General features: G+C 38.0%; 1 protein-coding gene across 15 annotated transcripts in view; it reads right to left on the reverse strand.

Annotated features, from left to right (window-relative positions):
- MID1 (midline 1) overlaps positions 1–16,787 on the reverse strand; it is a 236,590-nt gene that overhangs the window by 14,010 nt on the left and 205,793 nt on the right. For all 15 annotated transcript variants that reach the window (XM_085584459.1, XM_085584413.1, XM_085584467.1 and 12 more), the window contains 4 exons: positions 16,409–16,516; positions 13,203–13,351; positions 9,773–9,900; positions 1,516–1,659 (listed from right to left, as the gene is read on the reverse strand). In XM_085584459.1, coding sequence (XP_085440585.1) covers positions 1,516–1,659; positions 9,773–9,900; positions 13,203–13,351; positions 16,409–16,516 — 529 coding nt within the window. The remainder of the gene's footprint in view (positions 1–1,515; positions 1,660–9,772; positions 9,901–13,202; positions 13,352–16,408; positions 16,517–16,787) is intronic.

The following is a 16,787-nucleotide window of genomic DNA, read 5'->3' on the forward strand; positions in this document are numbered from 1 at the left end:
AGAATCTTAAGGGAAATACTAAATGGAGGTTTTGACAAAACATTCATCAAATTTTCAATAATCTGTCTTCTTTTTTCAGTCAGTCCTGAATACTATAATATATTCACAGTATGCTACTTAAAATAATCTACTAAGGTGCCAGCACATAAATCTTCAGATGTCCTTTCAGATGGCTTGGAAAATAAACTCCTTCTCATTGTTGGAGAAGTTGAGGTGCGCACAGTAACAGAGGAGTCAGTGGGAGAGTTTGGCTCAGTACTCAAACTTGGTATAGACCATACCATTTTTCCACTGACATAAAGCATGTAAACATGCCCACAGCCTGACTTTCATCAACGTATCACACCAAATTTTCTTCTTACAAAATAATTTTGCAAGAAGCAAAACATTTCTGCCCTGTCTCACAACTACACAACTAAGCCTATCTAGCTCAGTGCATGGCCAGGGTATTTGATGGTGGGGAAAGATGGGGGTGTACAAAGGTTTCAAGGAACAGGGAAAGCACACACGGATCATTTCTCACCTTGTTCTCCCAGGCATCAACAGCTCTGGGACTTTCAGCGCAACTTCACTGCACTTCATTGCTCTTAGTGTATTTTTCTTCCACAATCTGTCCAGGCACCTCTTGAACTCAAAAACACACCAAACCCCCATGGCGATGAGTTCCCTATCTAAATATGTGTTGACTTCAACAAAATCCACATTTTGATTGATTTGGCTCATTTCAGAATCCTTGTTTAATAAAACAAGTATGTGTCAGCTAGTGGTATTCCTATTAAATATACAGTGACCAGGAAGAAGGTGAATGACTTCTCCAAATTCATAGTCAATGACCCCAATTATTGCAGAACACTGAATCCAGAAATGCTGACTTCCTTACCAAAGATTATACAATATATATTTTTTTTTTCTGTGAGGAGTAGTTATTTAACAATAAAGCAATCTAAAATCTAATTAAGTAAATTCGGCCATTAAAGAAAGTCACAGACTCAAAACATAGAGTGTACTCATAAAAAATATGTTATACTACAAAATAGAAAATGTTTGTTAATCCCATTTTAAGTAAAACCAAGTTAACTTAGAAATTGTTGTCCACTGATGTTTTCGGACTTAGCCTGTAGTTTGCTGAGACCTATGATTTGTAGCCTTGAAGACAATAAAAATCAGAGGGAAGAACTTAATCCGTATTTCAGACAAAGGTCCAGATATCAAATTTATATAAATGACAATGGGGCTGCAGTCCTAGCTAATGACCAGTTCAATACAGGCTCCCATGTGCACACTGCCTGACTAGTGCAGAGAATAGAACTGAGGTCTTTGAACTTGCTACATCTGCAAAAAGGGACTTGGAATATCTTTTAAAATCATTATTGGTTTGGATTGAAAATTTTGGCTTTAAATCTTTCTAGAAAATAATTTTTTCTTTTGTCCTTGACATGAGTCTATTCATCTTTAAAGACACTTGGTTTTCACAGAAACCATAAGGGAGCAAGAAAAGAGAAGGTTTATACTCACTAACAACGTTGGCTTGTCCAGTGAAGATGGTGTACTGCAGCTCATAAGAAACCACACTGAACTCATCATCTGATGTCCAGTGCACAGTAATGGTATCATAGGAGGCTGTACAGAGCTCTTCTCGAATGGTGGGTGGGTTGGGAGCTGTGAGAACAGGAGGCACAATCAGTGAAGCATTTCCCCTCTCCCCTGAGATTAGGGGATGTAGTTGATGTACAGGATTGTAGAGACATCATGCAACAGACTTTTCAACAACTTTTGTTAATTCCAGTACTAACAGTGATTATCAATTAACAGTTAGGAAGGAATTCTTAATAACGACATAACCACTAGGAACTCCAGATTTTGAAAATATTTTTCATTAAAGTAGCTTTAGTTCCAGATGCCATAAAAGAAGTGGTAGATGCTATAGAACAATATCTGTGGTTACCTTAGATGGACATAATGACAGGTAACATTTTCTGAGGTTGTTCTGATAATTTCACCAAACTTATCAAAACTCCATTGAAGCATATCAAGAGGGAGAGTCAACACTCCTCAATGTTGATTTGAAAGCAGTGTTTGCCCAGACTATCTTACCAGAGATTGCCATAAGTGGTACTGTGGTGGTGCATCCTTCCTGGCCCCACTCTAGGCTGCACTAAGATCTATCATTCATTAGCAGCAGGTATTTTAAAAATATAATTTTGGGGAAGCTCCCAACACTCATACTTTCATGCTCAATTTTCTCCTCTCTCCATTTTTATTGATGTCCTAGCTATCCTTCTATCCTTTCTAACATAGATACATATAATTTCTGCTGGTTATAAAATTCACATTTTTCAGCATTAAAAAAAAGAGTTCTTATCATGACATAATGACTGTATAAATATTACAAGCAAATGGTCACCCAGGAACCCTCTGTCTCTCTTTTTTTCTAATCAACAGGCAAAATCTTTCTGTAGCAAGATATACAGTCTTATTCCATATGAACACGTTTGTTTTAAAGACCTATTTAAATAAATGAAACTTGAAGCAAATTACTGGGGTCTAAATTTTCCTGTTTGCAATCTTAAAAAGCCAAACACCTAAATTACAAAGAAACGAGTCTCTCTTCCTGAGGGATCTTTCTGCAGGGTCTTCCTGCATGCTTGTCTCAGTGGGAGCTTCATTCCAAATCATCTTCCCTACAAGTCACATCATGAAAAGAAAAATCACAAATCTTTGTGTTTTAATAGTGTTTCTCCCAGCTGTCACAGAGTGAAGAAGGAGGCCACTCAAGCTGAAACAAGCAAATTATGTCTGCATTAAAGGAAAAGGAAGGCAACTATGAATGTTTGTGGTTTTGTTTTGGTTTTTTTTTTTTCCCATCAGCTCTTTAAACTCTGAGAGCTACAAATAATAGCCTCAAAAAAAGTCCCTCTGAAGGAATTTCACCTTCACTTTTGCAAGATCATATTTTTATGAAACATCTCTTTTTTTCCATCAAGAATTTTTATAGATCATAAAACTCATGGCTTACTGATGTATGTTCCCAAGGATTAGAGTGCAGACAGGTTCTCAAGAAGCCTCTTTTAAACAAGGGGCTAAAGGAAAAGTTCAAAAGTGTTTCATGATATGACCATGATTTGTGATGCTCTAAATATTGAATCACTGAAGCCTACGAATGCTTTTTTTTAACTTGTCAGAGAAACCCTTGGGACAGAAGGATATTAATGAAAAGAAATACAAATGAACTCAACTAAGAGCAGATACCTGTGAGAAGAATGTAATTAAAATGTGGGGGAAAAAAGGGTCCACAGTTTTCTGAAAAGATTAGTGGTAATATCAGCTATGTTCCAAAAATATATCCTGCGGAACAATCACTGGAGGTTTTAATTTTTTTTTTTTTTTTTATTCTTAGCTGGGGCTTCATTTCAATATTTTGCCTGTCCTTCAAAGGCCAAACAAAAACTGGAACAAGTGTTAAGAACAATTATACAAGCAGATCAATTTTTATTTGTCTGATGGTGTTCAACTAAAATTTTCTTCTGTCATCTACCACACCTAACAGCAAAACATTTTACTTGAGAAATGTACTCAATTTTCAACACAGAAAATAAATATTAATTTATGGAAAAAAAATACTGAAAGTTTAATTAATTGCAAACTGCATTTCAATAACACCCAAGCATCTTCAATTTCTTTGAAAATGGCATCCTAAGTTTGCTCTTCGTGTGCACACCTGGCCTTACAGCTGGAAATCTCTCTGAAAGAGATTTTACCTAAGAAAGGCATATTTTCCCTGGCTCTTGTGATTAACCCACACTCACCTGAGACTATACTGCATGAAGTCAGCTCTTTGGCAGCATTCATTTAATAAACCAATCAGAATAAAACAAATACACCTGCTTCTCCTACAGAAAGGCAGGCAACTCTACATTCAGATGCTTTGTTATGACAAAATAATACAGCGATATGACTGCCAAATTCATGGCACATTCTCCTTTAGAGAGTGTAAATTTGTAATGCAATTAAAAAGATTGACCTCAACCAGTTAGCTTCATTCAGTGTTGCATTTGGTAGTGTGTGATTTGGTGAATTATTGAATGCAGCAGTCCTGTTACGGAGCTCTGTGCCATGGGAAACCTCCTCAAAGACTCCAGCGATCTCAAGGCTGCACCAGCAGGTTCCCCTTCCTGACATGGGTGTGCTTCAGCACTGCTCCAGAGGGGAAGCCCAGCATGCTTCCAGCACAGCAGTGGAAGGCACACTGCACTTCTCCATTGAGGAGCAGAGCACATACTTGGGAGTGGTAACTGCTCAGTGTAAAGCTGGATGGTAACACTCAGACTTTCGTTTACCAGCTTTTGTGAATCAACACTCTCTCACAAGACAGAAAAATCATTGCTGAAGGCTGTTTTACTTCATTTTAGCTCAAAACTGAGTAAACACGCTTAAGAAGTCATTAACCACACCTAAAATGCCTGAAAGGCGCTAGTATTAGAAATGCAGTTTCTTAAATTTGCTCTCAGGAGTAAGTGATCTCATTAACATAGCTACTCTCTTTCAACCCATTTAGTTTAAGGCACCTTCCTTTCCATGTCATCTGCATGGCTTTTGCTCTGAAGGCTCACAAGGTCTGCACACCTGAAGGACACTTTAGGGACACTGCCTCTTCTCCCTGTTGAGTTCCAGCATTAATGCAGTGCCTCCTGGTTGTCTGTTGAGATTCTATGTGAATCCTCTCAGCACAAGGGCACAGAGATGGACTAAAATAACCTCACATTAATTTTGTTTGTTCAGTTTCTCTCTCACTGATGTCATTCAGTGACTGACTTTGTAAAGATTCCTTACAGATTTTGATACTGTCTATCAAGACCTAAAAGAAGATCTAAGCAATCTGCTTGAATTAATGGTGCTAGAAATATTTTTATTGCTGGTGTAACTGTAAAGGATTTGCACAAGCTACTTTGTACCTCTTTTTTAGATATTCATTACTGAGTCCATCTTGTATGGTGACACTGGGCTGAGTCAGCATGGAGGAATTTGAAAGGCACAGTTACATCAGATGTAGATACAAATTTTATGAATTATTAACTTGTCATGTGTGAGTTAGTACCAAGGGCTTGGTCATATATACAAACCATCTCCACCTAGTCTTTGGGCAGACCAGGACTCTCAAAATCAACAGAATGAGATTACAGGAGCGTTGTCTGGAATTGCTCTTTGATCTTTCAGTGCTGAAAGAGTTAAGCAGTAACACAAGTTGTCAAGAGTTCCAGAACAAAGTTGTTTCTGTGTGAAAAAATTGCTGGCATATGCTAGGCAGTACATATTTCCTTGTGCTGCCATAGGTGAAGTGATGGATGAAAAAACTTATCATTGTTTCAGATAGGATTTCTGAGGTAGGGCAAATTGCAAGGTCAAAGAATGGGTGCTCCTGCAATTGATTATAAAGTATTAGGACACAAACCAAGCATTTTTGATTCACAATAGACAAAAAAGTCCTAATGACAGTAATATTTTGCAGAGAATTTGCAAGTCATATGTATTGCCTGGATCTAGCTAGATGCATGTCTAGAGAAAGATGCTTTCCAGATGAAGAGTTTGAGCAACTGTTAAGATAAGAATGCCTTCAAAAGATATCAGGCTATATATACAGAGAATAGAACAGTCAGATGAAGATTAAATGTATTGTTTTAATATACTGTGCTTGATATCTCAATGTCTGGCTGGTAACTTTCAAAAAGATATCAGAGATTTTATTTGGATAACAGAAGCTTTGGACAGACATCTACAGAAATAACAAGTACAAACTAGTTAAATTTATTTCTTCAGTAAAGCAGTAGCCTGGGAAGAAAGAAAGATAGGGTTGGGGGTATGGAGGATGACGAAGATCTGACAAATATTATACTGGCAAGAACCAAAGGAGAAAAAAGTCTCCAGGAGACAGCCAAGGTAATTGTTTCAAAAACAACTGACAGCAGAGATAATGAAGCTGGAATTTAGGTTTTGACATTTTGTTCAGAAGCAGTACAGATGACAGTCATAAGGTAGGCTTCTTCACTTAATTCACAGCATAGATCTATGTCTAGGATGTACAAATGTTCTTCATTTCACTTAACTGTGAAATGTGATAAAAGTGAATCCTAATTCACTCTGTCACACAGTGTTCAGTTTATGATCTATGAAAATTCCATGCACCAATCTGAAAGAAGTAATATAAAGCTTTCTCTGGAGTTTCTGGACAACAGTAGAGAATAATCAAATGCATTTTACTCTTGGGATTATATATATATGTATGTGTGTATATATACGTATATATATGTATACCTATATCTCATGTATACCTATTTACATATATTTACATAAATGTATTTTAACTGTCTGCATAGGTTGCATTTTATGCTCAGATAATTTGGACATGTGCTTTGCATTTTGCCACTGCAGCCATATGATATTTATTAACGTGAAGTTAGAACTGTTTTTCACTGGGCATCAGGGGCAAGGATAAAAATGGTTTGTTAGGAAAAAACCTGCTAAAATGCTTGCAAGTAATGTATGCAAGTTTCCTCAGACTGCATTGTGAGCAATTTTTTAAGACTGTGGATGAGTTATGAGAAAGGCAGAGAAGAAGCTGTGTAAATGACACAGTCATCATGATAGATCACAGAAAATATCTTTGCAGCAAGACAGCTCTTCATTTTGGTACTGATATAACCTTCGTTTTCTGCAGTTTACAGCAATTAAGGTGATAATATTGACTTAGGATGTGCAAAGGGGAGAAGACCTGCAGGATGCAGGAACAGACTGCTAGACAGAATTAACCTCATATAACTTCACAGATCTAAACCACAGCTATATGCATTTGAATAAGTACATCTATCCCCTGTTTGGAGACAACTGGGAGAAATAGGTAGCTCCAGAAAGGAGTCAAGTGCCTCAATATATGTACCTCAAAATGAGATGGTTATTTCTCTTCTTTGACCATAAAGGAAGACAAGATTGATTATTTTAGAGGTCAATTGCTAGATTAGGGCGAATGAGTCTGTTTTTTTGTTTCAACCCTTTATTTTCTTGGATTTTTATAAATTTGGGGTGAAGGCTGAACATCATGGCAAAATTCCTGCCGATTTAGAGAGAGGCAGACAACATAACATTTCACTGGTACTGTATAAGAAGCTGAAATTACTCTTATCACAATATTGTTGTGTTTTTTTTACTTGAATATGTGATAGATACTGATTGTATTAATCTGTCACACAGTGATAAAGAAATTACTTGCAGATATAATTTCTCTTTTAGATATGGCAAGAATCCCACAGCGCCATAAGGCAAGAGTGCTGCTGCCCTGTGCATGCACCCAGTCTTGTGCTTCACTATTCATAGAATCACAGAATCAAGAGGAACCTTCAATGGTCATCTGACCCAATCTCCTGGCAGTGAACAGGGACAGGTTACTCAGAGTTCTGTCCAACTTGATCTTGAAGGTTTCCAGGGATGGAACCTATACAGCCTCTCTGGCAACCTGTTCCAATATCTTACCACCTTAATTTTAAAGATTTTTTTCTTTGTATGTAGTCTGAACTTACCCTCCTTTGTTTAGATCCATTACCCCATGTCCTTTCTCAACAACTACTAAAATGTTTTAAGTGCTGAAAGACAACAATGAGGTCTCCTTGGATCCCTCTCATCTGCAGGCTGAACAACCTTAACTTTCTCAGCCTTTTCTCAGAAGAAAATCCAGAAGCCTGCCCTCTGCTTGGAAAAGATAGTGGTTAGCAATGAGGAGACTGCACCCTCACGTTCTCCTGAACTCACACAAGCATCTCCTCTGAAAACTGGCACAAGCAAATGGACCCAGGAAGTGTTTTCCAATGCTTTTCTAACAGTGCTTTGTGCCTTTTATTACAAATTCATGCTGCTAACTGCAGATGCCTAAAGACCCTGCAAAATAAAAGCCTACCACATCTCTTCTGTTTTCAATTGAGCTGGAATGAATTGTTCTAATTCTGGCATTGAAATCAAAACACTTTAAATTACAGTAATTTGTTTCTCTTTGGGAGTCATTGTACATTCTGAGACTACACATTACTCAGGCTTTCAGTAAGGGTCTAATCCTGTGGGCTTCCTCAGGCCAAAGGTCTGTTAGGTGAGGTGTGGCTCTGCTGTGCGGAGAGCCCACCCCACAGCCTGGCTCAGAGCACAGCACAGGCTCTCAGCTCCAGGCACAGCCAGATCCTCCAGGTCTGTGATGGGGGAAATTCACAGCGTCACCAACATAAGAAAACATCTTTCACTGCTGAGCCTGTGATCTTGATTGCTTGAACAGCTTCTGATTGCTCATGGGAACTCTGCCAGGCAGCAATCTGCTGCAGCAAGGAGGCAGCCCCAAGGGAGAGGGTAACACCTGGAGCATCCATCTCCTGGGAAATAGGGTTTAGTCCCTGCTCTCCCTCCTCTGGCTGCTCCAGGCTGAGCTCCAGCTGTTCTTTCACTTCACTGTGCTGCAGTGGCTTTTAATAATTTCTTACACTTACTTCCTCAGACTCTGGTGGTGATGAATGCAAGGAGAGGAGGTGGGAAATATATCCCAGTTGTTTGAAGCACTCAGTGCTTCCTGGGGTGTTCTGGGGCTGTTGGAGGTGCTATATTCAAGATTAAGAGGGAGAGTGTATTTGGTTTATGTAGCAATGTTTTGGAAGTGTTTAGGCTGCAAGGGTTATCTCTGTCAGGAAAGATCAGGAGCTGACTCAGTAGCAGGCACAGACAGTTCTAAGATACACCTGCCAGTGTCCAAAGCTGAGCCCATCACTGCTCCTGATAGTGCCTCTGTGATAGCACTTTAAAGAAAGGGATAGAAAGGCTGTGCAGCAGTGGGGGCAGAGACGAGTGAGAAAAGGTGATAGAAACAGCCCTGCAGATGTCACGATTGGTGAAGAAGGAGGTGCTGGAGCAGAAATTCCCCTGCAGCCTGTGGTGAAGGCTATGGTGATGAAGGCTGTTTTCCTGTAGCCCACAGAAGACTGTGGTGAAGATGTCCACCTTCAGGACATCTCCTGGAGGACATCTCCTCCGTGGAGGACCTATGCTGGAACAGGTTGATATGCCCTGGAAGAAGCTGCAGCCTGCAGAGAGAGTACCACACAGGAGAAAGGTTTCTTACAGGAATTGTGGCCCATGGAGGACTCACTCCAAGCAGTCCACTCCTGAAGAACTCATCTGACAGAAAGGACCCACTGCGGAGCAGTTGTTGGAGAATATTCCCCTGTTGGAAGGGCCCATGTTGGAGCAGTTAATGAAGAGCTGGATTCTGTGGGAGAAAGCCCATGGTTTCTGTAGGGGAAGGGCACCAGGAAGGAGTGGCAGAGATGATGTGTGATGAACTGACCACAGCCTTCATTCCTCTTCCCTACGCACCACTTGGTGGAGAGCAGGTAGAGGAGCTGGGAGTGAAGTTGAGTCCAAGGATGGAGTGGGGAAAAGTTTTTAGATTTATTTTTATTCCTCAGTGTCCTACTTTTACAATTAATTTGCAATAAATTACATTAATCTTTCCCAAGCTGAGTCTGTTTTGCCTGTAGCACTAATTCTTGAGTGATCTCCTTGTCCTTATCTCAACCCAAGAGCTTTTCATCTTATTTTCTCCCCTTACTGAGGAGATGGAGTGAGAGTGGCTTGGTGAGCACCTGGCAATCAGCCAAAGTTACAACCACAGGGAGAACTGAAGAAAATCCTATCACTACTATTTTATGAGGAATGTGTAATAGTAGCACCTCAAGAAAAAAAAAAGTACCTGTAAGGTAATCAAGGCATTCCAACAATTTCTTCTCCCTGGTAAAATCAAGTGCGAAAGTATCAAAAGTATCATTGAGATTAATTTCAGGAATTAGAACCTGGGAGGATGCAGTTGCCATGGAAACCCTGTAATGAAAAGAAAAATGTCTTTTAGTACTCAAGACACAATGACAAGGTGGACTTGATCAATATGGTTGTTATAACTTCTCAAAAAGCTTGATAAAAGCTTATATACATATTTTATTTATATGGCTTAAGTTATGAACTTCTCTTGCCACTTTTATTTTTGACAGCAAGATCTCAAATAAAATTTTTTTAACTGAGTTTAGGCCTATCATGCAGTACCAGATAAGATTTTAACAAAATATTGGCCAAACAAATATATCCCTTGAATTCTTTTGTTTAATCAGTCATCGAACCAAAGAAGAAAGAGCTCTATAATTAGCTGTGTTTAAGGAATCTTGATAGATGTTGCATCTCTCCCAATCCTTGCTTTCCCAAGCAGTTTCCTGCTCCAGGCATGCCTTGGCACTGCTGTCCCAAGGGCTTGGTGCAGTCCCCACAGCCCCTCAGCTGTTCACCACAGCACACTGCTGTTAACTTCAAAAGGCACAGGAGGGAGATGAAACAAATATATGTCAGCATGGTTTATTTTAAAAAGCCCTACAAAGCCTGTGCACATACTTAAATTTCCTCCAAAATGGAAAATTTTCTCACCTACATTCACATTTTCTCTGTCCAGATGTATTAATATAAAGAGATGAACTCTCACAAGAAAAATGCCATCAGGAAGCATTTTCCAGACCATTCAGGCTGGTTTCTCCAAATGCATATTCCTGGAGAGCTGGATACTGGATGTGTTTACAGAAAATTGGACTGGTTCAAGGAGAGAGATTACTAAACCTTATGCTATAAAACAGAAATTGGGCAAATGTTTTGGTTTGGAGATGGACAGACAACTATGCTTTCAATCTATGTCTGTTATCTGTCATTTATGACACATCTGATCAAAATATTTGATTGCTTTAATTTAAAATTTTCACATATTATTATTTTTCTCTAGACTGGACTGAAATTACTCCAATATGAATGCTTATTAAAGACTATTTTTTCATATATTTTTTGTGCAGTATTTTAGGAAAATACAATAAGCAAAGTAAAAACCAGGGCTGTACACCTCATTGTCTTCAGCATAATTTCCAAAAGCTGAGCTGAGGAGGTTTCCTGGTCAATATTCTTGTTATACAGTTATCAGCATTGTTTCTCTTGCAGCTGTGGGTGTGGAACTTAGTTTAAAGTAGATCCTAGGACAGATTTATTTTTTAATTTTATATCAGCAGGCCTTCTTTTTGGACTGTGTTAGGGGATATGCAAAAAGTGCTCTGTATTTAATGTGTTACAGTCAGTTTTTGGTGAGATCAACAATTCAAAATTTTACATCACCATATTAGGTTCAGAGGATCGAATTTTGCATTGTAATTCTGCCTACTGTTGACACTGTAAACACTGACACTGTACTTGATTGGAAAGGGTTTTTCTAGGAAAAAATGCATTTCACCCACTGTAAATAATGCACAACTTAATCATCAGAGTGAATGTAATGAGTTTGCTTGTGCAGTTACCTGTTGTGCTTACAACAGAAAATATTTTACTGCAATTACTTTGAAATGTGTGGATGAAGAAATGCAATGAGCATGATTTCAGGAGACTTCTTTAGCTGCTGGAGCTCAGAGCCCTGGTGAGACTGGTACATGAGCAGTCTAAAAGCAAATAAAATGTTGCTCACCACAGGAGAACTAAGAGAGCTACTTGTGAGGAATAATTTATTTATTCTACTTAACCTCTTTTTCCATTTGCAATTTTGTCTGCAAGCACTTGGTATCTCTTTTTCCCTTGGCTTTATTCACTGTTTGGAATGATTCTCTGATTTTCAGGGTGTTACAGCCATTTAATTACAGACAGAAATCTGTGATAGCAAAGAATTAAGTTTGATTGGGCACATTTGTCAGCTTGTCTCATTTCTGCTCTCCCAGTGTCTCTCCTGTGAAAATATTGTATTTATGATGCAATTGTTCATGCTTACAAGTTCAAAATGGAGCTTCTCTGAATATGCTGTGGTAGGCTGTTAGAAAGCCCTGTGTCTCCACAAGTTTGTGCTACTACTGCTGCTTCTGCTGGATACTGAAAAAAAGGGCAGACCCCTACTTTCAGCTTTTGATACTTGTAGTTTTACTGGCTTCAACTGGGATGACACAATGTTGCTTGGTGACAGAATATAAACCACAGTCTGGGAGACAACATGTAACCCACTGTCTTACCTGGCCGTGTCTTTTTCAATTGATTTTCATTTCTCTGAATGTGTAATGGGCAACCAGTGTTGCTGGCTTATTTATAAAACCTAATTAGCTTTGATGACAATTGGTGCAGTACACCAGAGTAAGGGAAAGACTTAAAAAAAAAATCAGTAATAGGAGCAGGGAATTTAATGTTTTGGATTTATGCAAATTTGCTGGAAAATGTGAAGATATAATGTGAACCCAGAAATAAAAAAATACTATTAAGAAAAAGCTATTTAAAAAAATAAAAGTAGCATACTTTTGATGTCTTTCTTTGTTGTTCATATTCTCCTTTCTCAAAACTTTTAAAATAACAACAACAAAAAAAATCTGATTGCTAAATAGCTGATATTCCAGCAGAATATTTTTTCATCAGAAAATCCTGCTGAAGCTCAGTGGGTATGTTTCAGCATTCACAGCATTGCACTGAAAACCAGACCAAATTTTCTGATAGCACAGTCCTTATCTTTGAGATCCTTGGTATATCTAGCATGCTGAAGAGGATCCTGAAAGGAGTAGAAATTCCCTGCACCCAGGGGCCAAATACAACAACTGATGTAAGTTCCAAAGCGCCTGTACTGTTGAATCTCCATCCTTTCAAGATTCATTGTGCAGGTTCACAAAGTTACAAATTTCATTATCTTGTAGCTTTCTATTTTGTGAAGAATATGAATCCATTAATATCATTCCCAGTTTCTTCTAAGGAATGCACTGACTGCCTGATTTCTTTCTCAATCTCAGAATTTTTCATGAAGTAGGATTTCAGCCATAAACCCATTTTTAAAGTGTGCTTAACATCAAACATCTGCTTTTTAACCCTTCAAACTCTTTCCATTTTGCATGTTGTTATTGTTGTAACTCTTAATTTGCACCCTTTTTTTGACTGCTCCTTTTCTCAAAGGAGTGTTTGATTTAGCATCACAGTAAGGTCCTTCCCAATTTGGTAAAGCGCAAAGTAGCTTTTTGGGGGAATATGTCAACTAGCCCCCTGTCTTTGACCACATCTCTGATGTGACAAGACAATACAGCAACTATGGCAACCCATCTTCCTTCAAATGAGGTTTTTCTTTTTATTGAGAGGAACATCTTTACCTTTCAGTGATATTTTTAGCTGTTTGCAGGAAGCGGGCGTGATCGTTCTCCTTCAGTGACTGCTCAGCCTGAGAGATGAGGGATGTCGAGCGCTCAATGCACTGTTTGCAGTTCGCAATCTGCTGAGCCAGTTTCCTCAGCCTCACCACCTTGAGTGGAAACACAGGAAAGCAGTCATGTCTCTAAGGTCACAAATCATGGTTGGGTTTGCAATTCGGAGGTAAAGCTGGACAAAGGAGGAGTTAAGATGAATGGCTTTGGTGACAAGCTTTGTGGTGAACTCCATCTAGCCATGTAACATTTTAATAAGGGACAGGCACAGCCTTTCTGCCTGAATATTTTCCACATGGAAAACAACAGGGGAGAGCCAAAACAAGCACAGCTGGCCTATTTTCCAGCAGAAGGAACGTCATTTCCTGATAATTTCTGCTTACATGATAACTAAGGTCTATTTAGATAACCATTTCCCTGAAATTATGAGATCTGTGTTAAAGGCTACTTATAGGCTAACTAATTTTTTTGTATTAATTGAGTTTCATAAAAAGAAAAAAAACTGAAAAAAAAGTTAACAGAAAAAGACTGTTCAATTCTGTTAACAATACATACCTGACCTCATTATGTGCATTATTAAGTAAAATAGGGTGTTTTCTTGTTGGATATTTTTAACTGGACAAAAGCACAGTAGTGCTGGAGAGCTGATTATTATTACTGCAAACATATGTGCTGGAGATAAACACAGTAGATGTGACTGTAATCATTAGCAAAAAGGTTAGGGAAGGGCACAGTCCTCCATTTAAAGACAATGTTGGCTAACAAAACTTTCAGGAACTTCAATAGTTCCTGAAAGGTCTGGGAGTCCTTCCCTTTGTTATCACATAGTTTGAAAAGCAGTAAGAAATAGGAAGGAAATTAAAGAACTCTGGAGTTTGAAAGGCACATTAAGGCCCAGTTACATGCAAAATGAGGGAACTAACAACCAAGTCAGTTGGCAGACATGTCCAAATTTATAATCAAGATAGCATTCCCAATCTCAGGAATTAGGGCACAGACTATGAAGTTGCTGATTTGACTTTCAGATATATTCGCATCCTAAGCAGTGATGAGGCTATCTTAGTGCAGCTGACAACAGAAACCAGTAGGAAAACAAACATTTTTTAAAAACTTTCAAAAAAATATACTGGCCAAATGATTTGTATCACATGATATTTGTAGCTCTTTAAAAATAGCAAAGAGAAGAAAATGCTGGGAATACACAGATTTTGGTAATGCTAACGATTTAATCAGCTTCTAGGATGAACTAATGCCACAGTGTTTCCTGTAACTGCATTTGCAGAGATTACAACTCAGTCTACACCAGCCTAACCAGGAAAAGATTCACTGCAGTGTTAAGAAGTTAATCTCTTTATTTACTAATTAATTAATAAACAGTGAAGTAAATGTTAACTTATGAGTTTTTTGCAGTAAAGGCATGTCATGACTTGTGATGTCTATATATGAACTATTTTTCACTTGATTGATTCTTTGCTTTATCTTCAAGAAGAAGATGATAAACTGAAAAAGGAAGAGTCTCATCTCAGTCCCCACCCACTTCTGTAATGGTAGGAATGACATCTGCCCTAGGATTATTTCACCTAGTTGATATTTGCTTCTTCCCTGTTACATGTTGTGTGGGATTTTATAGGGTTTGGGTAATAGATGAGATGAAGTGTGGAGCTGCACAGTGTGCTCAGACTTGTGTGTAACTGAAGCTGCAGGCTTGCAGGCACTGCTAGAGCTTGGTATGTGTTTCCAGCTCTGTAGGCACACCAACAGTCCTATAGAGAAATTTGTCATGCTCTACCTTCCAGAAAGACTTTTCCATAGACCCTATTACAGGAAGACTGGGCAGAACTTCCTAGGGCTTTTCACATGGGTCTCTTGAGACCTTGAAATCTTTCAACATATATCACATTAGAGTCAAAGCATTCCAGACATTGGCTGGTCCTCCACTGATACAGCCTTCAGCTCAACAAAATATGACAAAGGATTGGGACAGATTCTGATAATAGCTCTATTCAAATAAATTTGGAATCAATTGTATTACAAATCTTCCATGATAATGGAAATTAGAACACATTATTGCAAGCAACAGAGTTTTTAAAAGCAATGTGTATATTGCACAAATCCAGATGAATGGTAGGTTTTCTACTTCATTGGTAGCACACCTGGTCTTTCTGCATAGAGGAAAGGAGTTGAAACAAAAATGAAGGCCATTTATTTCATTTGAATGGAATTATGTTTTGTTAACAACATGAGGAAATTCAGATTTTTTCACACAGTGTACAGGACCTGTGGTTTCACATGTGTTTAAGTTAGCCCTTGCCTACAGACTTTTCATTTCAAGTTAATTGGAATGTCTTGACATCCACATTAAGCATTTAAGCTGCTCTTGACTTTATTCCTTTCTGGAACTTTTTCCACATAAGAAGAATGAATATCTGACTTAGTTAATTTAGAAGTTAAACAGTAAACACCTTGGACCTAGAAAATAAAAACATTAATTCAACTCTAATGCATTTCTGAGTTAACAGTTAGCTAGCAAAATATGTTGAAACTTGAGTTCCAAAGATTTTTCCTGCTCAATGTGTTTGCTACTAATAATCATGGAACTTTGGGAATAGAAATGCACACCTAATTTAATTTCTTTCACACTTTTGAATATTTTTTTTTGTAAATAATTTAAGACTTCATATTCTCAGGAATGACAATGACTAGAACCAAATTTTTATGTGACAGTATTTGAATAAAAAGTTAAAGTACCTAGAAAAAACAAAAGAAAACAACTGTGAGACATGATTCTATGTGCTGAGACGTTTTGTGAAAGTATTCCCCCATTCCACTTTGGGGGAAGTACTTTCAGGCACATAACAGAGTGAAAGAAACATTAAGTGTACATAATTTTCCATTTACTGATCATGACAAAATTGCTGGTTTTATCCTTAAAATCCTTAATCACCTGAGTCAGAGAAATACCAAAAAAACAGTTGAAGTCTAGAGTACTAGTCTTCAAGGATTTAATTCTTCTTTACATGAAAGTATCAGTCAGTAGCTAAGAACAACATACGGACTTTTAAGAATTTCTACCAATAATATCTGCAGTCAAAAATTCTGCAATCAAAAGGAAACAGTGTTGACCCACTTGTGATCTAAAGAAGAAAAGCTTTTACCTTTCCTTCTTTGATTTTGGTTCCAATTATTTGCCGTCTTTGCTGGATTATTTCAATTAATTGGTCACATTCTTCCATCAGCTTGGTTTCTTGGCGGGATGCATTTACCTATGAAGCAAAACCTTATGATTAGCAAAACCTTTTTTTGACATTTTCCTTTTCCATATTCAAATTTTAAAACTTCATTTTCTAAAATATTTGGTTTGCCAAATTTTTTTCTCCTTTCTGTGCATAATCTGTTATTTTCTGTCCTCTCTTGGATTTTGTGAAATACTGAATTGAGTCTCAATGTATTGTTTGCAGGAGGCAGGACTTGCAAATAGATAATCAGATGTTTCTAACTCAAGTGAGAAAAGTCTGCTTTGGTGAGTATTGAGTG

Source organism: Lonchura striata, chromosome 1 (assembly GCF_050655825.1).
Source record: "Lonchura striata isolate lonStrDom1 chromosome 1, ASM5065582v1, whole genome shotgun sequence".
Classification (NCBI taxonomy): Eukaryota; Metazoa; Chordata; class Aves; order Passeriformes; family Estrildidae; genus Lonchura; species Lonchura striata.